This window comes from Myodes glareolus, chromosome 6, assembly GCF_982192425.1.
Source record: "Myodes glareolus chromosome 6, mMyoGla1.1, whole genome shotgun sequence".
Classification (NCBI taxonomy): domain Eukaryota; kingdom Metazoa; phylum Chordata; class Mammalia; order Rodentia; family Cricetidae; genus Myodes; species Myodes glareolus.
The window spans coordinates 12,749,538-12,776,232 of record NC_142031.1 but is presented as its reverse complement, the minus strand read 5'-3'; the positions used below and the strand labels follow the sequence as shown (position 1 = coordinate 12,776,232).

The window sequence follows — 26,695 nt, the reverse complement described above, 5'->3', positions numbered from 1 at the left end:
GCTTTTAGTTCTGTGAGTGTGGTCATGCAAGTACGACTTTTCAGGGCTGTGGAGAGATTTTATAAGCTAATAGCTTTAAAAGTGCTCAGACAATGCCTGTGATTATATGATTATCTCGTGCTATTTTGGCTTTAGCCTCTGGTTGCTTTGGGGGAAGGAAGACAGACTATACTTTTGTGTGTGCTTGTGAATCCTGTCTAGACAAACTTAACTACCGGTGACTGCTGACTGTCACACCCTGTCACAGTCCTGGCTTGAAAAAGACAAAGGGCAGATCCTGCTCCACCCATATGATGGTGTTGGTGGTGGGGTGACATGACGCTGCACCTGCATCTCACCACTAGATGGCGCAAGAGGCCTGAGTTGGACTTCCCTCTGATTTCAGAAGGACAAACGTCATTTGTTAGCCCTCATAACTGGATCTTAACTTTTAGGTTTTTTAGTTTTTTCTTTCTTTTTTTTTGTATTATTTGTGTATGAGTATACGCCTGTATGTATGTCTGTGCACCACATGTATCCGTGATGCACTAGGAGGCCAGAAGAGGGCATTGGATCCCCCTGGAACCAGAGTTACAGGCTATTGTGAGCCACCCTGTGGGTGCTACCAGAACAGCCTGGGTTCCGCTGAGCCATCTCTCCAGCCCCTATATCTATCTATCTATCTATCTATCTATCTATCTATCTATCTATCTATCTATCTATCTATCTATCTATCTATCTATATTGCACTATCTATGTGGAAGTCAGGGAGAAGTGCCTGGAAACTAGAAAGCGGCCGTGAGAGGGGAAAGGGTCCTTTATGCAGGAAGTGGCCCTATAATTAAATCTCAGTGAATGTTAAGCACACTTTAAACCCCAACACATCATGATTGGCTAGCCTCAACCATAGGCAGCCTCAAGGTCCTCATGAGGCTGTTAGGAGCCGCTGTTCACATTCACTTCTTAGTAGCAGATAAGGCTCCTGATGGTGCTGTCCTGTTGTTTCTCACATTTTCACCCATTTTACTATTTCCAGTGGGTTTCGGTTTTGTTTGGCTCATGACGCCCTTTTACTGTTCATTAATTCTTACTATGTAAATTTAAATCCCCTTTACTTCTTGTTTGGGTTAAGGCTCTACCCCAGCCCCTGGCATCCATATACCCAAAAGTCTGGAATGTTTGGGTGGAAGTTCCATCCCAAGCCCCCTCCTCTGGGAGTTGCCTCAGTCCAGATTCCACCCCTGAGAAAGCCCTCCAAGTGATGACCCCTCCCCAGAGATGCTCAAGACCACTCCCACAGTGTATTTAAACAGCAACCCAGAGAACAAACACACGGTTTTCTGGTCTTCCTTCCCAGCTCCTCTCTGGGGGGCTAGAAGGCCACCTGGGAGCATTGGCATCCATTAAACCTGGGCTTTTTCTAATTTAGTTTGATTTGGTCTGATTTGGATTATTATGTTGGCAGAGAGGCTTATTGGGACGTAAAAATTTCACTTTTCAAGAGTTCATATTGTGTGAATTTAAATCTTCTAAAAAAATTTTAAGTAATGAAAAAAAACCAAGGAGGGTAAATGCCAGAGTGTGTGTTTGGGGGGGCACAGGCTGTACCCCTCACCATCCTTGGAGTGACACACCCGAATGTGTGCTTTGGAAACTGTAGGGTAAAAGGGACAACTGGAGCAGGAAACCAACCAATCACTGAGCATCCTGACTCTGAGCCTGGTCAGTAAAAGAAACACTCTTTGGATCTGAGACCTGAGCCAGGGCGGAAAATATCTTTATTCTTGAACCCAGGACTAAAAACATGTGCCCTGACTCTGAAACTAGTATCAAAGAAACACATTTTGTCTCTAGACTCAGAGGCAGTGAAAGAAATATGCCCTGGTCCTAAGATTAGAGTCAAAAAGCTAAGAAGGACCAGTGAAAGAAACACAGATTGGCCATAAAGTCAGAGCCATCTCTGCCCCTGACCAACTAAACTAACCAATCCCTCTTCTCCCTGGGAAAACTCCACCCCTAAGAAACCCTATATAAGCCTCTCTGCCCAGTCAGTTAGAAGCCACATTTATCCCTCCCTGGCAGAGGCAGCCACTCCCCTAGACTTCTCTGTCCCAAACTCCTTTTCCTCAAAAGAGTCTTGGGTGACAGCTTTCATTCGCTGGTGCAGACTAGAAGGACCTGTGTGGGACGCTCCCCTAGGGGACCCTGAGCAAGGTGGAGCAACACAGAAGAACCTTGCTAGGATGCTCCTTAAGGGGTCTGAGCAAGGCCAGGCAGAAAAAGGCAACAACCTTTTCCCAGGAGCCAGAGGAGAATGCTACATTTCTGCACCGGCTTCCACTTTAGCAGAGTGTTAGCAAAGGAAGAAATATCTTGGGCCGGAGAAAAGGCAAATAGCTCTGCTAGGATGCTGCCTTAAGGGAACAGAGCAGAACTCAGCTGTATCGACTCTCCAGCTTCAGGTAGCCTGGCTTCCCAATAGTCAGAACACCTTTCCTCCAGGGCTGATCTGTCTTATTGCAGCTCTATCCTTCAGAGCTGAGCTGTCCTATTGGGGCTCCAGCCTCCAGGGCTGTCCTATTGCTGCTCTAAGTATAACCTGGCTTCCCAATAAGTCAGGACATCTCTGCAACACTACAACTGTAACCTATTCCCCTACATAAACCCCGGATGAAGACAACTCACCTCTTCCTGCTTACTGTAAAAGATACCTGCAATTAGAAATAAATGTTTCTAGGGGTTTCAGAGACAGCTTAGTGGGTAAGAGATCTTGCTGCTCAAGCATGAGGATCCGAGTTCGGATCCCAGCACCCACATGACTAGCAACAGCGTCAACACACAAGCCCAGCCCTGCGGTCCCTGGGGCTTGCTGGCTGTCAGTCTAGCTCCAGGCTGAACAATCCTGTCTCAGGGGAAGAAGACTGAGTGGGACAGGTGTGTGCACCGGTTCACATGTGCAGGCATGCACTACACACATTCAAAACTAAAAACAAACGTTTCTAATTCTCAGTCTAAATCTTTCTTGTGCAGGTTAACAAAGGCCTTCTCTAAAGATGAACTTGTGGCCAAGATGGGAAGGGATGCCCCTGAGAGTTCAAGGCCATTAGATGGAAAATATTTCAATCAAGCGCCACAGCCCCAGGGTCTCAAATTGCAAACAGTTTTCAGCCGTCTTCATAGCCTTCATTACCCAAATAAATATCCAGATTGTCTGTCATTGGCACAAGCCCCAGGGTGTTTATTGCCTGGTTAGGCTGCGTAATAAAACGGGTATTGGATCATAAGAAAGTTAACAGCTCGAGAAGAATGATTGCCGAGAGGTGATAACCAGCCGCTAATTAGCGCAGGCGCAGAAAGGCATGCGTGGTTTAGTGGCACTGTGGCGGATGGAGTGCGTTGAGAGCAAATCGTTAGGTACGCGCTTTCAGGAGACCCTTGCTAACACAAAATAATCAGAGCCATTCGTTAACCTGCCGTGCAGCTTTGACTTCTGCACAAGGGTTCTGCTGGCAATAAAATAGTTCAGACGCTAAAACAGGAGCCGGTGGAACTGGAGTCGGATTCAGATCCAGCACATCTTTGGGTTCAGACAGGCTGTGACTAAATACCCGAGAAAACCAGCTTCCTGAAGGAGGGTTTACTCTGGCTCATACTTCCTTCCTTTCTTCTTCCCTTCCTTCCTTTCCTCCCTCCATCCCTCCCTCCATCCCTCCCTTCCTTCGTTTTGTTTGTTTGTTTTTTTCAAGCAGGTTTTTTTCTGCATAGTCCTGACTATTTTAGAACTCACTCTGTCCATCAGGCTGGCCCTGAACTCACAGTGATCCACCTGCCTCTGCCTCCCTAGTGCTGGGAATAAAGGTGTGTGCCACCATGCCTGACTCATTGTTTCTTTGAGACAGTGTTTCCCTGTGTAACAGTCCTAGCTGTCCTGGAACTAGCTCTTGTAGACCAGGCTGGTCTTGAACTCACAGGGATTCACCTGCCTCTGCCTCCCAAGTGCTGAGATTAAAGGCGTGCACCACCACTGCCTGACCTCAGCCTGCTTTCTTTTAGAACCCAGACCCACCAGTCTATGGATAGCACTGGCACAGTGAACTGGACCCTCTCATGTTAATCATTAATAGTTTATGTACACAACCAATGTGGCCACACATTATTATTTCTTTCAACCTTTTTGTATGTATGCAGGTGTGTATGCAGGCATATGTATGCAGGTGAATATGCAGGTATATGCTTGCAGGAGTGTATGCAGACATATGTATGCAGGTGTATATGCAGGCATATGTATGCAAATGTGTATGCAGGTGTATGTATGCAGTCATGTATGCAGGCATATATTTGCAGGTGTGTATGCAGGTACATGTATGCAAGTGTGTATGCAGGTGTGTATGCAAGCATATGTATGCAAGTGTGTATGCAGGCATATATTTGCAGGTGTGTATGCAGGTGTATATGCAGGCATATGTGTGCAGGCATGTATGCGGGTGTATGTATGCAGGTATGTTCATGTGTATGGGTATATATGTGCATGTAGAGCCCAAAGGTCAACCTCAGACCTTATTTTTGGGGAGTCACTGACCAGCGCTTCTTATTGGGGCCTGGGGCTTGCCTCTTTGACTAGATTGGCTGACTGAAGAGGCTGAAGACCTTGTCTCTACCTCACCAGTGCTGGCATTATAAGTACCTTGCTTATTTTAAGTATTTTTAATTAGAATTTTTTAAGAATTTCATGTATGAGTACTATACTTACATACTTTCTGCCTCTCCCCTCCTTCTCCAACTCCTCCCATGTCCCACTCTCTCTCATATTCCTGACTTCTTCATCTTTAATCATTATTGTTACATCTATACAGATATGTACTATAAATTATTGCTATATAATTTATTACATAATTATATTTATTATATAATTATTCTTATATGATTGTATATATAGATACACAGATATATGTATGCATATCTATATGTCTATAAATCTATCTATCTATATATATATATCCTACTAAGCCCATTTAGTGCCGCTTACAGGCACGTGTGTTTCTGGCTGACCACGCCATTGGCTGATTGTAGCTCTTTAGGGGTGGGGCCTTGTAAGAGTTTCCCACACACGCTGCATGCCTTGCTCCTTTCCACGGGCCTGGGGATCGAACTCTGGTCCTTGCGTTTGTACAGCAAGCACTATAACAGTTGAGCCATTTCCTCAGCCCAGTTGCTGTTACCATAAAACAAGAATTTGGATCTAGCTCCAGAGACTGGACGCTGCCTGGTTAACGGAGACCGTCCAAGTGGGGAGTTCTCATTTGATGACACTGCCTGTCACGGAGCCAGCGGCGACCTTCAGGGCTTGAGGAGGTGTTGGAATTGGATGGGCTGGGAATCCTCATTCCTAGGCTAACTGCCCGGAACTCTCTTAGAGTGGGGCATGCTGGGTGGGATGGGAAGTCATTAATGCAAGAAAACCACGCCTTGGGGTAGAAATAAGCAGCTGGGATGAGGGTGTGGGGTCAACTGGGCAGAGCAGAACTGAGTCTGCGGTGTTCTGCCGCCTCCAGTGAGCTGCACAGGCTCTGGCAGCTCCTGGCGTCTCTGTGGGATGCATCAGAGGACCGTGGCAGCGCTAAAGAATGTTCCCCAGGACCCAACACATGCTGTCTGCTGTCTTGGGAAGCTGGGCCCTGGTGACCTTCTGCTCCTTGCCTCCATGATGTCCTAGATGCCCCTCTTCCAGCTCCTTCCACCTGCACCCCGGCTCTACTCTGAGGGTGGGGACTCTGGGCTCTGGAGGACTTGTCTCTGGGTCCTACCTGGCTTTTCATGCTCTCGATCTCCTTCTGCCTAGGGTCGTTGCCTTCATCCAGGCCCTGGAACTTCAGGGTGCCCCTGTCGCTCTGCCGGGAGGCGGTGGCGGCGGCGGCTGTCTCCGATAGCCTTTGACTCAGGTCGGCCAACTCACTCCGCAGGTTCATTATCACCGTGTCTTTGTATTTGGACTCAATTTCAAAATCAGAGAGCCGGTTGACCTCTCTCCCCAGGAGCAGGATGATCTCATCCTGTGTGCGGACAAGAGGGAGGTTAGCAGGGGTGGCTGTGGGTGGCAAGCTGGGCCTGTTTCCACAATATGAGGGAAACATGGGTGTCACTCTGGGGAAGTTTGGAGTAGGGGAAGGTAGGCAGAAGACCCAGCAAAGGAATTAAAATGGCATTCAGTCCCAGCACATTCTGACCACAACAAGGGTATTAATTTAATACTTTTTATGTATTGTGGAGGGGTCATTTCTTTTTTCTTTCCGCTCTCCTGGAATTCTCTACATCCTATGGAAGCCCCCATGAGAGTGTATTCAGGGAACTGAGTCAAGAAATAATGCCGAATGCCTGGTGGCTTCTGAAAACTCTGGGATGGGGGGGCGCTGCCGGCAGAGTTTCCCACAGTAGGAGCCAATGCGACATCTCCCTAGGAAAACCAAGTGACCAAAGAATTCTCCCTGTTTCACCAAAGCAGGAGAGGGTACCCTGAACCCCTCAGAATGTCAGACAGACCGGAAAACCAGAATCCTAACTACATACATGTCTGGGGATGGAAGACATCACAGGCGTGAAGGAGCCTGCTGGCATTGCCAGCTGCTTCCACGTCTTTCTCTTGCTAACACTTATGTTGCAGCTTCCAACGGACTCTGTGGTCCCAGGCAACCCCTGCCTCATCCAAAGAGAGCCACTTGGGGCCTTTATGTTCAGCATAGAATATGCTTGATCATTATTCGTGGCACAAGCATTTCTTGGGCGCCTACTGCGAGCCTGGTTCTACACTGGACCCTGGATATAAACCCTTAGGTATGGTGTCCAGCAATGGCCTCTGTGTGTCTGGTGAGGTCCCTATGCCCCCCTTAAGGAGTGTCACGCAATCCCTCCATGTGGTCTTGGTAGCATTGATGTCAGTCAAGTCCCTCCCTCCCCCTCCCTCCTCCTCATGTCCCTGTGACCCAGGCTGGTCAACCACGTTTTCTCAGAGCCCCTGTGTACGGATTTTAAGATGGCCGCAAGGGTCTTGGATAACGGACTTAGGTACAGAGGCTTGGGCTTGGCCACAGTCATCCTGTCCAGCGCAGGAAACCAGCCTGCTGGAGCATGTCAGACTGCAAAGGGGACAAAGAGTAGAACAGGCAACAGCGAGCATTCCAGTGATGCCACTGAAGAGCCTAGATCCAGCCACGCCTGAAGCCTTTCAACTGTCCCGTAAGATTGGCTAATGAACATTTTTACCTGTTTGCTGATTGTCCCTTGTTCTTGGAGGCGCCTTGGGAAATCAGGGCATAAATGGTGTGAAGCAGCAAAACTTATTCTGTTTTCACTTTATTCCCAGTGTAACGACTGTGGTGGGCTAGACACGGTGACAGTGTGTGGCTTTTGTCACCAGGTGGTGTTTCTTCTCCTGTCCACTGAGTCTCAGCCGGCTTGTGACTCCAGTGCACAGATAGAAGGTAGCTAAGATACAGTGAGTGAGCTCAGAGTAAGCAGAGTGGACAGACAGATGGACGGAAGGTAGTGGAAGTGGTACAGAGGGAGGGAGCTCCGATGAACAGTCAAGGTACGCAGGGTCCGCCATGACACACTGGGGACCTGGGGGCTGCTGTGACAGGGAGAGATGGCATGCAGAGAGCTTGCCATTTCCACCATCTGGCTGAGGACCCAGACCTACGTGTGGCTGCTACCGCCAGAGACCGCCAGCCCTGCGACACTCCGAGCTGATTGTGGTCATGTATAAGGTGCGAAACACTGGCAGAGGTCAACCCAGGGGAGACGGGGGAGTGGTGGTGGCTTCTTTCTACCACTGGGTTTTGGGGTGGCTTGCTGCAGGGTGACAGACTAGTGACAATGTCCTCAAGGTGGTTTCTCATCTTCCTACAGCACCTCATGGTCTGGCCTCAGGACATCAGCCTCAGAACTGCCTCCTGGCCCTAGCTGCAGAACTCTCAGGTTGTGACCCAGAGTCGGAGGAAGCCCGCGTTCCTGTTTACCACATGCTGAACCTCCCTGGGCTCAGACCCTGGTCTGTAAGGAAAGAGGGTATTGGTGGGCTGTGCTTTGTTGTGGCCTCTTCCTTTGGAGGCAGGGTCTCACGTAGGCCCAGGCTGGCCTTGAACTTATTATACAGCCCAGGATGCCCTCGAGCCTCTCATCCTCCTGGTGATGAGAGGTAGCACTCAGCTACCTCTGAGTGCTGGAATTACAAGTGTGCCTTACCTGCTTGATTTATGCAGTGTTGGGGACCAAAGCCAGGGGACTTCCTGCATGCCTGGTGCCTGCCTGGTAGGCAAGCCACGCCTTCTCAGACTTCTGTTTTGTTTTCAAGCTGTGGCTAGGTGGGGAGTGGTCAGTTTCTAAGCTCTACCATGCTGATTCCCTTAAGGGTTCAGCCTCTGACCTCTCCTCTCTTCTCTAAGGTGTCACCTTGGCTTCGCTGTCCCCAACCTTGGTTCTCACTCCCTCCCACCAGTATGGGTGTGTTTTTCCCACCGCTGTGCAATCACTTGGGGCTGACTGGGTGTGTGAGAGAAGTGTGCCAGACCTGGATGCGAATCTAGTTCTACTTCTCGCACTGTGCGCCCTTGGACGTGTCGCTCAACTTCTCGGGCTTGGAGTCGCCCCATCAGTAAATCTGTCTGAAGCCTCCAAAGGCAGAAGGAGCTGAGAGTGTTGTTAGGGGCTCAGCCTGGCTCACAGCAGATGCTCAGTAAACTGGCTGTGGACGTGACTGTCCATTAGATAAGAAGTGGTTCCTTGGAGAAAGGACATAGAGAAGAGGTGGCCTCTGGCTGCTAGAGCACCGCGTCCCCCTCCCCCTTGAGGCCCCCCTCACCTTGTCTTGCTGGCCTAGGTCCTGGTCCATGAAGATCTCGGTGGGAGGTATCGTCCCGGAGAGTCCCTCGACCATGCATTGCTCTGACAGTTCCATGGCGCTGGCCCACACTGTGTGACATCCACAGAGAACAGGGCATGGTGGGTTCCCAAGCTTGGAGAGGCCCCATGCACTGAGCTGTCGACTTCGTTTCCCCTTGAAGGTCACACTACTGTCCATTCTCTGAGATGCTGCCCCAAACTCACCACATAGAGCAGGGTGGCTCCAAATTCTCTGCGGTTTTCCAGCCTCAGCCTTCTGAGTTACATGCATAAGCCAGGCACCTTGCTCTGAAGTTTATATTTTCTCTGGCTTTGATGATTATTATTATTCAAACAGGGTCTCACTATATAGCTAGCCCTGACTATATAGTCCTGGAATACTCTCTGTAGATCAGGCTGGCCTCACACTCACAGAGATCCTCCTGCCTCTGCCCCCAGAGTGCACTGCTGCCATGCCCAGCCTTTATTATTATTATTTTTTTAATTTGTGTATGCCTGTGTGTTCCTGTGCACATGTCTGTGGGCGGGTGCATGTGCACATGTGTGCAGGTGCATGTGGAGGCCAGAGGTCAACACTGGGCGAGTCTCTTTACCGCTCTCCATCTTTACCTTTTGACACAGGGTCTCCCTGAACATGGAGTTGTTCTGGCTGCCAGCGAGTTCCAGCGATCCTCCTATCTCTGCCTCCCCATTGCTGGGATTTTACAGAAGGGAGCCACGCTGCTTTCCATGGCTTCTGGGGACCTGAACCCAGGTCTTCGTACTTTGGCAGCGAGCACTCTGCCCCCCATCTTCCCAGCCACTTCTCTGACTTTAAAGCCTAGAGCAATGTGAGCTGAGAGGCAATGACATCGCTGGGGAAGGACCGGCCAGGAGGGGAGCCACCTCATCCCCCTTCTCCATCGCCATGTGGCCCGCCAGTCACTGGGGAATCTTCCTCTGCTGCATTAAGATCTGGTGACCGTGAGGGGGTCATTAGGCTCCCTCTGCCTTTGTTTCCACATATATAATTTAGTGACCTTAACAGTCTCTATCACAGGGAGCTATTATGAGATTAAGTAAAATCAGATATAGAGTAGTGCTGACTCTAGGACCAAACTGGGCCTTGAAATGCACTGTGTAGCCCAGGCTGGCCTTGAACACATGGCAATCCTCCTGCCTCAGCCTCTTAAGTGTCGGAATCACAAACATGAGTCACCATCTCCTTATAATGCTTTGAAAAATGTTTTTATTGTTTTTAATTATATGTAGGCATGTGTGTCTGCATGTGGGTATTGTATTGTGTCTGCACGTGGGTATTATATATGTGTCTGCACGTGGGTATTGCACTGAGTGGGGGTGTCTGAGGCCAGAGATAACTGTATCTTCTGGAGGTGGAGCTACATACGGTTCTGAGTCACCTGATGGAGGTGCTGGGACCTGAACTCCCGTCCTCTGCAAGAGCAGCCAGTGCTCTTACCCACCAAGCCCTCTCTTTAGCTCCCTAACGCTTTCTAAAAATAAATTTTTGGGACTGGAGAGAAGGCTTAGCAGTTCAGAGCACTATCTGCTCTTGCAGAGGTCCAATTCCCAGCACCCACGTGGCAGCTTGCAACCATTTCTAACTCCAGCTCCAGGGCATCTGACACCTTCTAACCTTCTTTTGGCCTCCTCAGGCACAGAACTCATGGGTTGCATAGGCACACACATGCAGGCAAAACATCCATGTGCATAAAATCAAATCAATATATTTTTAAAAAATTTTGAGCTGGGCAGTGGTAGCACACATCTTTAACCCCAGCACTTGGGAGACAGAGGCAGGCAGATCTCTGTGAGTTCAAGGTCAGCCTGGTCTATAAAATGAATTCTTGGACAGTCAGGGCTACATAGTGAGATTATTTCTCAAAAACCAACCAACCAACCAACCAACCAACCAACCAACCAACCAACAAACTTATAAAAATTAAGTTTGACTGGAACGTGGCTGGAATCATTCACTTTTGGTTCATCCACAGCTGCTGCTTTTTGCTCTCCAAGGACAGGGATGAATAGTTCCAGCACAGGCCATGTGGCCCCAGAGTCTAAAATGTTTGCTATTGGCATCTGTGATTCTGCAATATAATCAATACTCACTGGGTCTCAGCTGAGCCTGTAATCCCAGCTACCTGAGAAGCTGAGACACTGTGGAGGAAAGTGAATTCTCTCCAGCAGATTCTCACTGGGTATACAAACCACACCAAAGGGCAGGTCCATGACCAACCATAGACTGTTCCAGGCTGCTTCTTTTGGGCCACCAACAAGCTCCCAAATCATGACATGGAGACTTAATATTTATAATTATGGAGTCTTGATGTAGGAGGATCTTCTTTCTATGTGTTGCTTTCATTGGTTGAATAAAGAAAACTGTCTTGGCCTTTTGATAGGGCAAAACTTAGGTAGGCGGAGTAGACAGAACAGAATGCTGGGAGAAAGGAGGCAGAGACTGAGAGAGCCACCTGCCATGAAGCTGCCAGGTCAGTCATGCTGAATCTTTCCCAGTAAGCCACGAGCTCGTGGTGACATACAGATTATTAGAAATGGGTTGAATCAAGATGTGAGAGTTAGCCAATAAGAGGTTAGAACTAATGGGCCAGGCAATGTTTAAATGAATACAATTTGTGTGTTGTTATTTCAGGGTATAAGATAGCCAGGCTGCTGGGAGCCAGGCTGCGTGAAGCGGCCCGACGTTCCTTTTTACCACAGAGTCTTATCTTATGCTCATTTTTTGCTAGCTCTTAAAATTTAACCTGTCTCTCACCATCTATGTTTTGCCTCAGGGCTTTTAACCTTTCTTTCTGTACGGTGTCTACTTCTCCTGCTTCTTCCATGTCTGTCTGTCTGGCAGCGGCCTGTCTTGCTGACTCCAAAATCTCCCTCTTTTTCTTTCTCATTCTCTTCGTTCCTCTTCCCTTTCCCTAGGGTTTTGCCTAGAGTTCTCCTATTTATTCTCTCTGCCTGCCAGCCCTGCCTACCCCTCTCCTGCCTAGCTAGTGGCCATTCAGTTTTTTATTAGACCAATCAGGTGCCTGAGGCAGTCATGCTGAAACAGCAACACATCTTTTCATAATAAAACAAATGCAGCAGAAACAAATAGAACTCATCTTTGCCTAGTTAAAATAATAATCCATAACAGCAGATGGCCAACACAAAGCCAACTCAGTGGTGGTTTTGGAAGATTTTTGTCTCACAATGCTTTGTGTGGGTATTTTTTTTCTTTTTAACCTTATTGGTATTTTGGTTCTATATTATGGTTTCCAACTTTGTTTCTGTGGATTTTCTGTGTGTGCAAATGTGTGTCAGTCAACATCTGTATGGGTTTTTTATGATTTTTCTTTGACTCCCCCACCCCTGCCAGTTTGTTTGTTTTTATTTTATCTAATTTTATTATTATTTTAGGTGCCTTTTTGTATTCTAATGAAAGAGAAAAAGGGGAAGGGTGTGGATTTGGATGGGTAGAGAGGATTTGGGAGGCGCTGGGGGAGGGGAATTATGATCAGAGTATACTCTATGGAAAAAATTGTTTTCATAAAAATTAAATTAAAATACCATATATATGTGTATATCTATATATAGATAGATAGAGAGAAAGAGAGAGCGGGGAGAGAGCCCACAAATTCAAGGTCAGCCTGGGCTATACTGAAAGTTCAAAGCCAGATTATGGTAACTTAGTGAGACCTTGTCTCAAAAATGTAAGAAAGAAAAATTGGCCCAGGGCTGAGCTTTAGCAGCGGAGCCCCTGCAGCAGGCATAAGGCCCTGGGTCCAATTCCCGGCTCCTCAACAGCTACTGTGTCCAGTGAGCACCCTGACTGCTGTGCACCCGCCCCCAAGATGAACTCCATACCTCTGGAAACAGGAGCCAAATAATCCTTCTCCCAAAATCCTTGTTGTTGTCAGCACCAAGGATGAAGCCCAGGGCCTCACCCAGGAGGCAAGCCTTCACCCACTGAACTACACATCCAGGCTCCTCTCTTTTGTGTTTGGAGACAGGATCCTGCTAAGTGTTGTGGAAGAATCTTTTTGTACACTGCGAGGATGTGTCTTTGCCAAGGTGCCTTCTGATTGGTTTAATAAAGAGCTGAATGGCCAATAGCTAGGCAGGAAGAGGTTAGGCGGGACTTCCGGGCAGAGAGAGGAGAGGAGATGAATCTAGGTGTGGGTGAGACGCCAGAGGACACAGAGAGGAAACAGGAGGTGCAAGATGGAGGAGAGGTGACAAGACACAAGGCAAAATGGAGAGTAATAGAAATGGGTTAATTTAAGTTGTAAGAGCTAGTGGGACAACATAAGCCATAGACTGAGCTTTCATAATCAATAATAAGTCCCTGTGTCTTTGTGTGTGTGTGTGTGTGTGTGTGTGTGTGTGTGTGAGCGAGCCAATGGCCTGAAGGAAAGTCCACCTATGGCTAAGTTACCCAGAGTGGCCTTGAACCCACACTTTACTCGAGCAGACTCTGAATCTACGATCATCCCACCTATGCTAGAGTTCAAATGTTGGAGATGACAGGCTGCTTCCAGAACCTGGTGGCTGCTTTGATAATGACAAGGAGGAGGGTGACGTCAGCCTTAGAGGTCCATTGGCTTACTCCCTAGCCCCGACATTTCACAGTGGCGTTATCATTTCAGTGATGGAGGAGGGTGACTAGATGGAAGGTCAGGATCAAGGCTGGGGTGGGCGTGGAGAGCACCAGGAGAATGGGGACTCTGGGGGCTGTGGAGTTGAGGCAGAGAAGGAGAAGGATGAAGCCTTGATAAAGCCACCATGAAGGAAGCCTGGGGACTACGCCCAGAGCCCGAATCAACATCTGCTCTGTTGCTCGGGCTACTGTGGCCAAGAGGACAGGAATGGACACAATGTTCTACTCCCCAAGTACCCCGAGACTTTTGAGGAGGGGTTGGGATATGAGTGAGACGCTACCCCAAAGGCTGTGTGTTCGTTCACACACGACACAGCTGTGAGCGGGCAGTCATAGAGATAACATTATATGACGTGTTAAATCAGACCAGAGTGGACATGTCTGTCCTCTGGGGAAAGGGATTTCCCTAGCAACCATCGCTCCCTGCTCACCTGCACTGTGGGAACAGATCTTAGAGCTTCCTAGGGCAAACAGGGTTCCTGATACCAACATGCCTGCTCTTCTACAGCAAAGGAGAATGTGTAGATGCCCCTAAACACTACATCCATGAACATGTGTGCACAAGGAACCGCAGTGTGGACCAGGACTCTGGGGCAGTCTGGGAAGCACACAGGAGCTCGAAGGAGAAGCCAGATGCTACAAGTACTTCCAACTGTTCCCTCCTGTTCTGTTTATTTTAACTATTTTTACTCTTCCTCCCCCTCCCTTCTTTCCTTCTTTTTTGAGACAGGGTCTCATTATGTAGTCCTGGCTATCCTGGAACCCACTGTGTAAACTAGGCTGGTCTCGGACTCACAGAGATCCGCCTGTTGCTGCGTCTTGAGTGCTGCGATTAAAGGTGTGACCACCACCATGCTCACCTTTATTTATTTAAGGAGGTTCTCATGTAGCCCAGGCTGGCTTTGAGTGCACCATGTAGCCTAGGATGGCCTTGATCTTCTGATACTCTATAAGCCACCATGTCTTGTTTTGTGCAATGCAAGACTTCAAGGCCTCCATACATACTAGGCAAACACTCTACTAACTACATTCCCAGCCTTCTCTATTTAAGTAATCATGTTTTTTAAAATAACATTTCATTTATTTATTAATTTTACAGATTTATTCTTCTATTATGTATACAGTGTTCTGCCTGCATGTATGTCTGCACACCAGAAGAGGGCGCTAGATCTCATTATAGATAGCTATGAACCCAACTCTGTAGACCAGGGGGGTCCTTGAACTCACAGAAATCTGCCTGTTTCTGTCTCCCAGTGCTGGGGTTAAAAGTGTGTGCCACCACCACCAGCTCAAAACTTTCTAAAGACTTCTTGATTTGATGCACACGAATGTTTTGCCTGCATGTATGTCCGTGCAGTCCATGAGTGTTGTGCCGGAGGAGGCCAGAAGAAGGTGTCAGATGCCCCAGAACTGGAGTTAGAAATGCTTGTGAGCTGTTATGTGGGTTCTGGGAATTGAACTCAGGACCTTTGGAAGAGCAACCAGTGCTCTTAACCTCTGAGCCATCTCTCCGGTCCCCCATTTCATTCATACATGTGGCTGTACCCCATGGCATGTGTAAGGAGGTCAGAAGGACAGCTTGGGGGTTCTGGGGATCGAACTCAGGTGGTTAGACTTGGTGGCAGCCCCTTTACCTATCCAGCCCTCTCTCCTGCACACCGCTATACTTTTTACAATTAGTTACAGTTCATTTTTAGAATCAGAGAGAAGCGAAAAGCAAGGGCGATCTATCTTCCTGGCTTGAAGCGCTTGCCGGAAGTCACCACCAGAGCCTGGCACATACCTTGCTTGATGACGGGGGACTTGGGATCCATCACGAAGGAAAACATCTTCCCGCTGGCACTCACGGGCCGCTGGAAAGGGGTAGGTGGGACCATGGTGGGCCTGGGGCAGCCCTGCGACCAACTCCTCTGCACCGTAGCTGGCCGGATGCCCTGGTGGAAGTGCATGTGGGGTGGCGAGGCTGACAGGTGTGGCTGCCGCTGTGTGGTCTGAGGTGGCTGTGGCCTTGGCCAAGGTACCGGGCCCATCACCCACGGGCAGGAGACCTGCAGGGCAGACGGGAGGCTTAGAGGAGGCGGCATTCAGGGATGTCATAGTTTGTCTTAGACCCAGCTTGTGGGTCACTCCCTTCAGGGAACCTTCTTGCACGCTCCTCAAGTTTGGGACAGTGACCTAGCCATGGGACGCTAGAACAACATCAGACACTGCCAAGAGATTCCCCCCTGTATTTGTTCATTTAGCCCATCCCTGTCAATGATGCTGAGGCAAGATCATGTAGGAAAGATGTGAGGATCCAGCTGCTGTTCAGGCCTCAACATCTGCAGGCCTCCTCCTCTTCCTCCTCCTCCTTCTCCTCCTCTTCTTCCTCCTCCTCCAGACACTGACAGACACCTAACAGTGACCCAGGGGCCAGCGCCTCTAACCTGAAATTGGGTTTACATCAAAGGGGGTACTGGTGGCCATACTCCCTCCTTCCCACCCTTCCTTGCCTTCTGCCTGGGAACCTGAGAGCCTGGCTGTGGGTGTATGCTATGAAACCTTCCTGCCCTCAGGAATGTGTAAAAAGAGACTTCACTTTTGCCACGTGGGCCTCAGTTTCTCCCTTCAGATCCTCCACCAGGCTGTCAGTCTCTGGCTCTGGGGCCTGAACTCTGCTTAGAGCCCATGCCATCCTGTTTTCTTTCTGATTGTCCATGGCATTAGTAAACTATTCGAATACACTCCACACCCGCAATGAACCATCTCAGGGCCCCCTGGCACCCTCATCCAAAACTTCCACACATGACTTCTCCCAAGCTACTGACATAGCCCCTAACTGCTCTCTCTCTCTCTCTTTTTTAAAAGACTTATTTATTTATTATGTATACAACATTCCTTCCATGTATGCTTGCATGCCAGAAGAGGGCACCAGATCTCATTATAGATGGCTGTGAGCCACCATGTGGTTCCTGGGAATTGAACTCAGGACCTCTGGAAGAGCAGTCAGTGCTCTTAACCTCTGAGCCATCTCTCCAGACCCCAGCCCCAAACTGCTGAACTGATGGTGTGTCACTCTTCAGGGACTAGGACTTCCCCTCTCTTGCACACCTACAGTGGACGCTAGGCATGGCATGCTGGGCGCAAACAGGGGCACGGAAGGAAGGGTGAGCAGGCCACTGAGAGTCAGGCCAGCTCCAGGGACTCCCTGAACACCTGGTCCCAGCAGGAGCTTCTTAGACACCTCGAATCTGGGACCCAAAGAAGGTGTCTGTGACTGCCTCAGTGGAGATGCTGGCAAGAGCCTTCCCCCAGGAGAGACATCAGGGTCTGTCCTCTCAGGAATCCAGAGTGGAGCTGACGCAGAACTTGTAATGAGACTTCTCCCCCATGCCTTGTCCTTCAGTGATGACGGCAGCAGGGCTGTGGTCCGCTGCACTTGGGCTCCCCTATTCCCACAGCAGCCCTTGGATGAGTCACCACTGGAGAGGGCTCACAGCCTCTCTCTCTCATCCCGCCTCCCTGCCCTTCTCTAGCTTTCACCTCTTTCCCTGTGCTCTCTCTCTCTCTCTCTCTCTCTCTCTCTCTCTCTCTCTCTCTCTCTCTCTCCCTCTGTGTGTGTATGCATGCGTGTGCGCGCCCATGCCTACCTACCTCTGTCTGTCTCTTGCCTCCCTCTGGGAATACCCCGCGCACTGTCCAAGTGCCAAGCTCTGCTGAGAGCTTTGTGGCCCCAGAATTTTCAAAGCTGTTATCTCTCTTTTTAAACAATGACCAATGAGGAGCAGGCAGCCACTTCCTGACTGGAGCTTGCTGAGACCATCAAAGGAAGACTGTCCCTTGCTCAGGGGTCTGTCCTGGTGTGAAGCAGGTTGAGGACCCTCGGCATCCCAGAATACTCTTATAGGAGAAAAGTATCCAGGGAAACTGAGTCACCTAGGAATGCTACCCCACTGACCCACTTTGAGTCTGCTTTCAGGAAGGTGGACACTGCTGAGGTCTGTTCCTGGCTGGACTCTCTAACCTCAGTTGTTTTCTTCTAGACTGTCCTACTGAATTAATAGGTGCTCACTGAACATGTGGGCTGAATACATCTCAGGCCAACCAACTGCGAGAGTACTAGATGATGTGGAGCATCACCTCCCAGACCACAGGCAGGACCCACTCGACATCTCTGGGTCTGGGTGTTTCTGCGCAATTCCCCCTGTTTATGGGAGGGAACACGTACCCAGCAGTCACGTCTCCTGACTTGACTATAAGGATTGGTTCAAGGAGTGTGGGCTCCAAGCAGGACTGGGTAGACTAGGCTGGGCCCTAGGGTCTTCTGCTACAGTTGATTCTTCGGGCTTGAGAACACAGCAACCCCAAAGGAGGAAAGGAGAAGTGGGGCTCTTTTTTTTTTTTTTTAAGATTTTCTTATTAATTATGTATACAGTATCCTCAGTGCTCTGCCTGCAGGCCAGAAGAGGGCACCAGATCTCATTACAGATGGTTGTAAGCCACCATGTGGTTGCTGGGAATTGAACTCAGGACCTTTGGAAGAGGAAGTGGTTCTCTTAACCACTGAGCCATCTCTCCAGCCCCGAGAAGTGGGGCTCTTAAAGACTAAACAAACAAGCCCCCAGAGGACAAAGACGGGTGTGGTGGAGCATGCGTGTAACCCCAGAACTTGGGAGGTTGAGACAGGAGACAGGAAGACCATGAATTTGAGGGTTGCATGCACAGAGATCCTGTTTCCAAGGCTGCACCAAGTCTGCCCCATCCTAAGTGTTTCTAAGCACACACAGGAATGGTGTTAAGCACAGCCTTCAAGCTGCTGGGGGCTGTGTCTTACAAACCCGAAGCTCTCTTCTCGCTCCTTAACTCCCTTTTCCTGCCTCTTTCTTTCTCTTTGAACCTGACCTCGTAGAAGCTGAGCTCCTTCTCTGCTCAAATATGGGCTCATGTAAATGCTTAAAAAAACTTAAAAAAATATGTATGTCTGTGTATGTGAGTTCAGGTGCCTGTGGGCGTTGGAGGCACTGGATCTCTGTAGAAGTAGTGACAGTTTGGGGCACTGGTGGGTCCTGGGGACTTGGGTTCTCTGAGGGAACAGCCCATACTCTTAACTGCTGAGCCCTCTCTCCAGCCCCACGTGAGTTGTTGTATGACTGGCTTATTTCTCTTAGCACATCGCCCTCAAGAGCTAAAGCATTGTAGCAGGTGTCTGCAGTGAAGTCAGATGGGGTGCTCAGTGTTCCATGTCGTAAGACCCCAGAAAGGTCCCCTCCGCATTCTAAGCAGCCGGCGAGCACACACCACATTCACACACACGTTCTAAGCAGCGGGCGTGCATACACCCCATACTCACACATGTTCTAAACATGCACACTGCTCAGTCAACTTTTAATCTAGATGAGATCTGGGTGACACCTCAGACTGGATGTGAGGTTTCATAGCCTTAGGATTATGCACACCCTAACTTCAGAGAGAGAGAGAGAGAGAGAGAGAGAGAGAGAGAGAGAGAGAGAGAGAGAGAGAAATTGCCTGTGTGGATGCACAGGGGTCAGAAATCGATCTTGGGGTGTCTTCCTCAATCACTTCTCCATCTTAATTATTTTTTGAGACAGTGTTTCACACTGAACCTTGCTGTTTTGGTGATGTAGATCCCCACAGCTCACTGGGCAGCCGGTCTAGTTGAACCGGTGAGCTCCAGGTTCAGGGAATGACCCTGCCTAAGGTCGAGAGTGATGGAGGAAGATATTCAATGTCACCCTCCGGCCTCCACACACATAGGTGAGTGCATCTGCACACACATGCATAAACCACACCTTCTCACACTCTGCCCCCCTGCAAGACAGTGATAGATAATACATTAACAGTAATGTTATGTAACAGAGGCTAAGTGTTGTATCTGCAGCTACTGCATCTTGAAGAGCAGACATGTTCTTCCAGTATGGGGAAGCCAGCATCCGATTCAGCAGGGAAGTCTATTAGGAGTTGGGGTTGTTGATGGACAGGGGCGGTCCGTTTCCCGTCACATTTATTTCACCTTTGTCTTACTCATAAGCATGGATCCCACCAGGACTTAGGTTATAAACTCACTTATGTGTCAGTTGTCACTATGAGCTGGGGTAGGGATGGCAACATTTGGTGAGACTCACTGCCATCCAGAAGTCACAGTAGTGAGCATTTAAATGATTACTATTGGTAAAGGACACACTGTATGGTCTATTGGTAACTTCCATGTTATCCATGCAGGCTTCACTCTTCTCCAGAGCTACTAATTAAACCCTGCCTGACAGATTGCTGGCTGAGCCCAGCACCCGGCGGGGTGCCTGGCACTCACTGATGGTTCCTGCTGGTCCACCTGGACTCACACTTGACCAAACAGAGTAGTGTAAGCAAAAAGGCTTTGGTTGATTCTGGGGCTGGGTGGGGAGAAGACACACTAAACCGGGGTGCTTTGCAATAGCGGGAAAATGGGAACTCGCTGAAGGACAAAACGGAAGCCGCTGAGAAAACAATGTAGGTGTGTCGCAGGGACAAGCACCCCACTTGAGAGAAGCGCCCAATGGCCAAGGCTAGACCAGTTTGCGTGCCGGAAAGACAAGAGAGGGGTCAAGGAGATGGCTCAGTCGGTAAAATGCTTGCTGTGTGTAAGTACTAGGGACTGAATTCAATCCTAACATCTGTGTAAAAAGCCAGATATGCTGGCCCACATGTATAATCCTATCTCTCTGAGAACGTGGAGACAGAAGGGTCTAGCCTACCCAGTGAGCTCCAGGCTAGTGAGAGTCCCTTTCTCATATTTAGGGAGATGGCATTCCAGGGGTTAACAGTAGAGGCTGTCTCTGGCTTCCACATGCATTCACACATGTTCTGAAGTCGCACACCCTCTCTATCAAATTTAATGAAATTCGATTATAAATCAGAGTATAAAATAAATAGACGCAAGCCTGCCCTGCTATACATAATTGAGTTAAATAAGCAGCTGGAGAGAGGAGGAGGCTTCCTTGCAGAAGTCAGTGTAGGTGGAGAGCTCTGAGTAGGATTTCCCCGTGGAATATGCTCTCCCATAGGTGGTGCAGGTCCCCGCGGAGGCTGAGCTACAGCTAGTGACTTGCTACCTGCTTCTCAAGAGCTGAAATAGAGACTCTATCACAATGAAACCTGGCGAGTACGGCCCTCATTCATTGAGAAGGAGACACCTATGTGTGTCAGTGGACAACGGTGCCCCCGACAGAACTGGCTGATGAGGGCGTTTCACCTTGGCTGGTCAGGGACTTCTGAAAGCTTTGACCCTGGTACTTTCAGACTAGGGGACAGTGTCCAGGATATCTGGCCAGGACTCCTTAGCACTACCAAGGAGAGATGAGAAAATGTCACATAGCAAGGGGGTGTGGTGGCTGAATGCAGCATAGGTCCTGGCTGCGATGCGGGCCCTGAGGTGTGGTTATAGTGATGACACAGGTGGATCCTGTCTTGTTCCTGACAGCTGTTGGCAATGGGGCAAATGGAAGAAGAGTCTCTAGAACTCTGTTACAGTGCCCGCCTTTCTGTAAACCCAAAATTACGTCAGAATAAGGCTAGTGTGTGCATATGTGTGTGTGTATGCATGTGTGTGCATGTGTTCATGTGTGTGGGTGGGCACATGTGTGTGCATGTGTTCATGTGTGTATGTGTGGGGGTACACATGTGTATGTGTGTGCGTGTGTTCATGTGTGTGGGCAGTGCATGCGTGTATGTGTGTGCATTTGTTCATGTGGGTGGGTGCACATGTGTATGTGTGTGCATGTGTGTGGCATGTATTTGTGTGAGTGTGTGTGTGTGTGTGTGTGTGTAGGCCAGGTGATAACTTTGGGTTGTCAGGACCCATCCACTTAGTTCTTTTTCTTTCCTTCCTTCCTCCCTTCCTCCCTCCCTCCCTTCCTTTCTTCTTCCTTCCTTTTCTTTCTTCCTTTCTTCCTTCTTCCTTCCTTTTCTTTCTTTCTTCCTTCTCTCTTCTCTTCTCCTCTCCTCTCCTCCTCTCCTCTCCTCTCCTCTCCTCTCCTCTCCTCTCCTCTTCTCTTCTCTATTTGAGACAGTCTCTCATTGGCCTGGATCTCTCATGACCCATGACCCATCTCCACCTCCTCAGAGCTGGAATTGCAAATGTGCCACCCTGAGAGTTCTTGGGATTAAATTCAGTTCTTTGGGTTTGTTTGTTTGTTTTGTTTTAACAGGATCGCTCTACTCTCTAGTAGCCTTGGCTGTCTTGGAACTCTCCATGTAGACCAGGCTGGTTTCAAACTTTCAGGCTACCTGCCTCGGCTTCTTCTTCCTCTTCTTTTTATTTTTTTTCCCTTCGAGCCGTGCTTTTTATTTTTTTTTTTCCCTTCTCTGGGTAACAGTCCTGGCTGTCCTGGAACTCACTCTGTAAACAAAGCTGGCCTTGAACTCACAGAGATCTGCCTACCTCTGCCTCCCCAGTGCTGGGATTAAAGGCATGCACTACCACACAGGACTGGGATTCAGTTCTTCATGTTTGCAAAGCAAATATTTTATCAACTGAAATAGTCCCAGGCTGCTTGTTTGTTTGATTACTTTTTAGATCTTTAAGTTACAAGATGAGAGTGAGAGAGAGAGAGAGAGAGAGAGGCCTGTAGCTCACTCAAGTGAAGGCGTCCTTGGGCCACTGGCAAGGAAGCCCCACTTCCTTTGGTTTTGTTCTCACCACTACACAACTGCAATAGCTGGAAGGACAGGCAGGTGGCAGAGGATAGAGTACAACCACCCCCTGCTCCCCATTTCCTGCCAGCCCTGCTCCCCAGCAACAGGTCTGGCTGCCTAGTAGGCAGAACTCCTAAAGTGCAGATTCCACACTAGGTGGAGAAAGTGGATTATTGTCTTTTTCCTCTCTGGATCCTCTGATGCTCTGTTCAGTCGGTAGGAACTCTTCTTATTGCAGCATCCGTGTCTTCCCATAGTGTGTCCTTTAGTGCATTTTCTGGGCAGGACTGGGCTGCAACTTAATTTTTCTTTGGGAGAGATACCTTTCCCTCTCTCAATTCTATGCATTTGTGTGATGTAGGTATGCACACACTTGTTCTTTTATTTCTTCAATTTTTTTAAAAAAATTATTTATTTATTTATTTATTTATTTATTATGTATATTCTGTCTGTGTGTATGTCTGCAGGCCAGAAGAGGGCACCAGACATCATTACAGATGGTTGTGAGCCACCATGTGGTTGGAATTGAACTCAGGACCTTTGGAAGAGCAGGCAATGCTCTTAACTGCTGAGCCATCTCTCCAGCCCTTCTTCAATTTTTTTTATGTGTGTATGGTGCTCACGTGTGTATAGAGGCAAGTATGGGGGCATGTGTGTTTGTGAAGGCACATACATATGGAGGCCAGACATCAACATCTTATGTCCTTCACAATTACCACCTTATGTTTTGCAACGGAGTCTCTCGTGGAACCTGGTGCTCATTGGTTCGGCTATCCTGGCTAAGCTTCCCTGCCCAGTTTTTTATGTAAATGCTGGGGCTCAAACTCACTTCTTCAGGGCCAGGGAGACAGATCAGTAGTGTGAGGACTGGAGTTGAATTACCAGGACCCCTGTAAATGCTGGGTAGGCATGGTGGCCCACTGTAACTATAGCCTTGGAAGGCAGAGCAGCTACGGAGTTGCTGTATCGGTGAACTCTGGGTTTGATTGAGAGATCCTGCCTCAATGAATTAGGTGAAGGCACCATTGAGGATGATTTCTGATATCAACCTAGGGCTTCCACACGCACATGCCTGCCAGCACACATGCATACCTACACATATGTAGGCCTACACGTATGCAAACATGCATGCCTGTGCAAACATGCATGCCCACATGAAAAATGTAGAGAAATCAAAGACCAAACTCAGGCTTGCCAGCCAGCTCTTTATCCACAGGATTGTCTTCCCAGCCCCTCCCTCTCTGTTCTGAGTCCCTGCAATCCCAGCAGAGCTCATCCCCCTTCCATGCCAAGAAAATGCCTATGAGAGGGCTTGGCCAATCAGAGTGCCCATACCTCTGGCATCAGTAGAAGTTGCAGATAGGCATACGACCTAAGACAAAACAACGAAAAAACCTGCTGCTCGTGAACTTGCTCCAAGTGAGCCCAGTGCAGAATCTGCCTGAGACAGTGAAGCTATCGAAGCAGGAGGAGACAGATTCCCAAGCATCATGGAAGAGAGATGGATTCCCGGGACACCGTTTGAGCGCCTGGATCCAACCAGGCCCGAAGCAGACGCTTCCCACTTACATGGTTTTGTTTGTTTTTTCAGTTTGATCCAGGTTTCTGACACCTATAACAATAGAATGTACTGGACAGTAAGCTCACGGACACTTCCTGCCCACGCCACTATGTGTCCACAAGGAAAGGCTCTCTGGCAGGCTCGGATAGAACCCTCCATGCTGCAGTCACGCACTAAACTTAAAAGTAAAACAGTGGCCCAGAGATTTAGACGAAGACCGGCAGTGAAAATTTAGAAAAACAGGAAATAAAAGACCCCTCACCTACAGCCCGCAAACCCCGCTTCCATACAGCCCGCAAACCCCGCTTCCATACAGCCGCAAACCCCGCTTCCATACAGCCACAAACCCCGCTTCCATACAGCCACAAACCCCGCTTCCATACAGCCACAAACCCCGCTTCCATACAGCCGCAAACCCCGCTTCCAGCTACAGAAGCGGTTCTCAACCTCCCTAATGCAGTTCCAACCCTTTAATAAGGCTCCTCATGATGTGGGGACCCCCAACCATAAAATTACTTTTGCTGCTACTTCATAATTATAGTTTCCGATCGTGACGTGAACGTCTGTGTTTTCCGAGGGTCTTTTGGGTCAAGAATCACTGAGCTATAGATGGCTACAGAGCACAAACCCACGTTTCTGCTTCAGAAGTTATAACATGGGAACTTTCCAAAGTTCTCACAGGAAACTTTCCAAACAAAGGAAACAAATGCCTTTTATAACACGCCAGTGTATGCACATTGGATAGTAAAGATCCAGCATGTTTACCTGTCACAGCGATTTGGGTACCTCGTGGTGTATGCAAATACACACATTTGCATATGCAAATCCACAGTGGTGGGTTTTAAAGGGACGGTGGAAAGAGTGTTCAAAGTCTGTTTTTCTTTTTCTCACTACCAAGTTAGGAGAGTGAATTATTAACCGGCACAGCCCTTGGCAGACAGCAGGGCTCAGCATGCATAAATCATGTCTTCTCTCTATGCCCATTTTTAAATTCTTCTTTGAGAAACTGAGTAAAAGCAAGCAGGAGCCTGGCAGAGCGTTCCCAGTGGAGGTTGGTAAACTCATAGCAAGACAGGTAGTATTTTTGTGCATGGGTCAGGAGAGTAAAGAGGGGCAGCACCCACATGAAGAGAGGCAAGACCTTGTCCCAGTAAAGCAGTGGTTCTCAACCTTCCCAATGCTGCGACCCTTTAATACAGTTCCTCATGTTGTGGTGACGCCAACCATAAAAATTTCACTGCTACTCCATAGCTGCAATTTTGCTACTCATATGAATCATAACGTAAATACCTGCTTTTGTCGGATGATTTTAGGTGACCCCTGTGAGAGGGTCGCTTGCTCCCCAAAGGGGTTGCAGCTCCCAGGCTGAGGGCTGCTGCAATGAAACCTCATTCCTAAACACAGACGCTGGCCTCTGCTTCGCTCACTGCAGGAATCTGTTTTCAAACATGCCTTGAGCCATCTTAGGTCCAAATGCAGGCAAGCAGAGAACACTGGACCCTCCCCAGACTCTGCTCGTCTCATTGCCTGCCAACACGAACCAAAAACCGAGAGTAAGGGCGGGCTTGGTGGCACACCTTTAATCCCAGCTCTTGGGAGACAGAGGCAGGTGGATCTCTGTGAGTTTGAGGCCAGCCTGGTCTACAGAGTGAGTTCTAGGACTATACAGAGAGACCCCGTGGCAAAACACAAACAAACAAAACAACAAGAAATGATAGAGTAAAATTATCAACAGTCAAGCTTGCCTGCAGATGTGGCAAAGTCACATGCCCGACAAACTTTAAACCCAACAGGCCGTGAAAGGCAGATACGGACCCGCACTCTGTCTTTGGTTAAGAGAGAGACAGGATCCTGAGTAAATTGGGAGCATGGGGACCTTGGGAGAGGGTTGAAGGGGAAGGGACAGGCAGGGAGGGGAGCATAGAAAAAAATGTATAGCTCAATAAAATCAATTAAGAGAGAGAGAGAGAGAGAGAGAGAGAGAGAGAGAGAGAGAGGAGCTGGAGGAGGGCTCAGAGAGGGCTGCTTCTGTGGAGGACCAGGGCTTCTACAGAAGACTCAAGCTCCAGGGTATCTGCCTCCTTCTGGCCTCTGCAGCAACTGCACTCATGTGCATGTGTGTGCATGTGTGTGCGTGCGTGTGTATGTGTACACGCACACACACTCATGCATGCGTGAGTCTGGACACATATGCAAATAAAAATAAAATAAAAATCTTTCTAAAAGATGAAATAGGGTCTGGAGAGATGGCTTAGGGGTTAAGAGCACTGGCTGCTCTTTGCAGAGGACTGGGTTCAGTTCCCAGCAATCACTTGGTGGCTCACAACCATCTATAATGAGACCTGGTGACTTCTGACCTACAGGTATAAATGTAGGCAGAACACTGTATTTGTAATAAATAATTCTTTTAAAAAATGAAATAGACTAATGTAAGCAGCAAAGGACAAGTCAAGGCCCAGGTGCTGTGTGGGGTTGCATCCACCTGGCCACTCAGCCAATGAGGAGAGGGCTTGCATTACGGTTACACTAACTGTTCTCTGCACTCAGTCAGGTGTCGACCATGCTGGTCTAATGTTAGGACTTGCAAAGTTGCAAAATGCACTTCCTTGCCTTTAGTAGTCTGAGTCAGTGCTTTTACTATGGAGCGTGGAGGGGGACACATTTCTCACGCTTGGGTACTGGACTTTGTTGATGTGTCCCCTCTAGTTAAGGGGACAGGATTTGTTAATAAGCAAAACTGGGTCCAGCTTCGTCTCTGCTCCTGACCACTTGACAAGTGATGAGTGTACAGTTCTCAGCCTCAGCTCTTAGCAGTGACTACCTGCATTGCAAAACCTCAATCAGACAATGTCCACGAAGCAACTGGTCCCCTTCCTGACATTTAACGCTGGCTGCCAGGCACCACTGTCGTTATAAGTCAGGGAAGAAAGACGACC

At 48.7% G+C, this 26,695-nt stretch overlaps 1 protein-coding gene across 3 annotated transcripts in view; it reads right to left on the bottom strand.

Moving 5' to 3' along the window:
- Fhad1 (forkhead associated phosphopeptide binding domain 1) overlaps window positions 1-26,695 on the bottom strand; it is a 130,230-nt gene that overhangs the window by 86,841 nt on the left and 16,694 nt on the right. For all 3 annotated transcript variants that reach the window (XM_048426648.3, XM_085690317.2, XM_085690318.2), the window contains exons 4-6: window positions 15,312-15,576; window positions 8,834-8,943; window positions 5,784-6,029 (exon numbers count right to left, since the gene is read on the bottom strand). In XM_048426648.3, coding sequence (XP_048282605.3) covers window positions 5,784-6,029; window positions 8,834-8,943; window positions 15,312-15,576 — 621 coding nt within the window. The remainder of the gene's footprint in view (window positions 1-5,783; window positions 6,030-8,833; window positions 8,944-15,311; window positions 15,577-26,695) is intronic.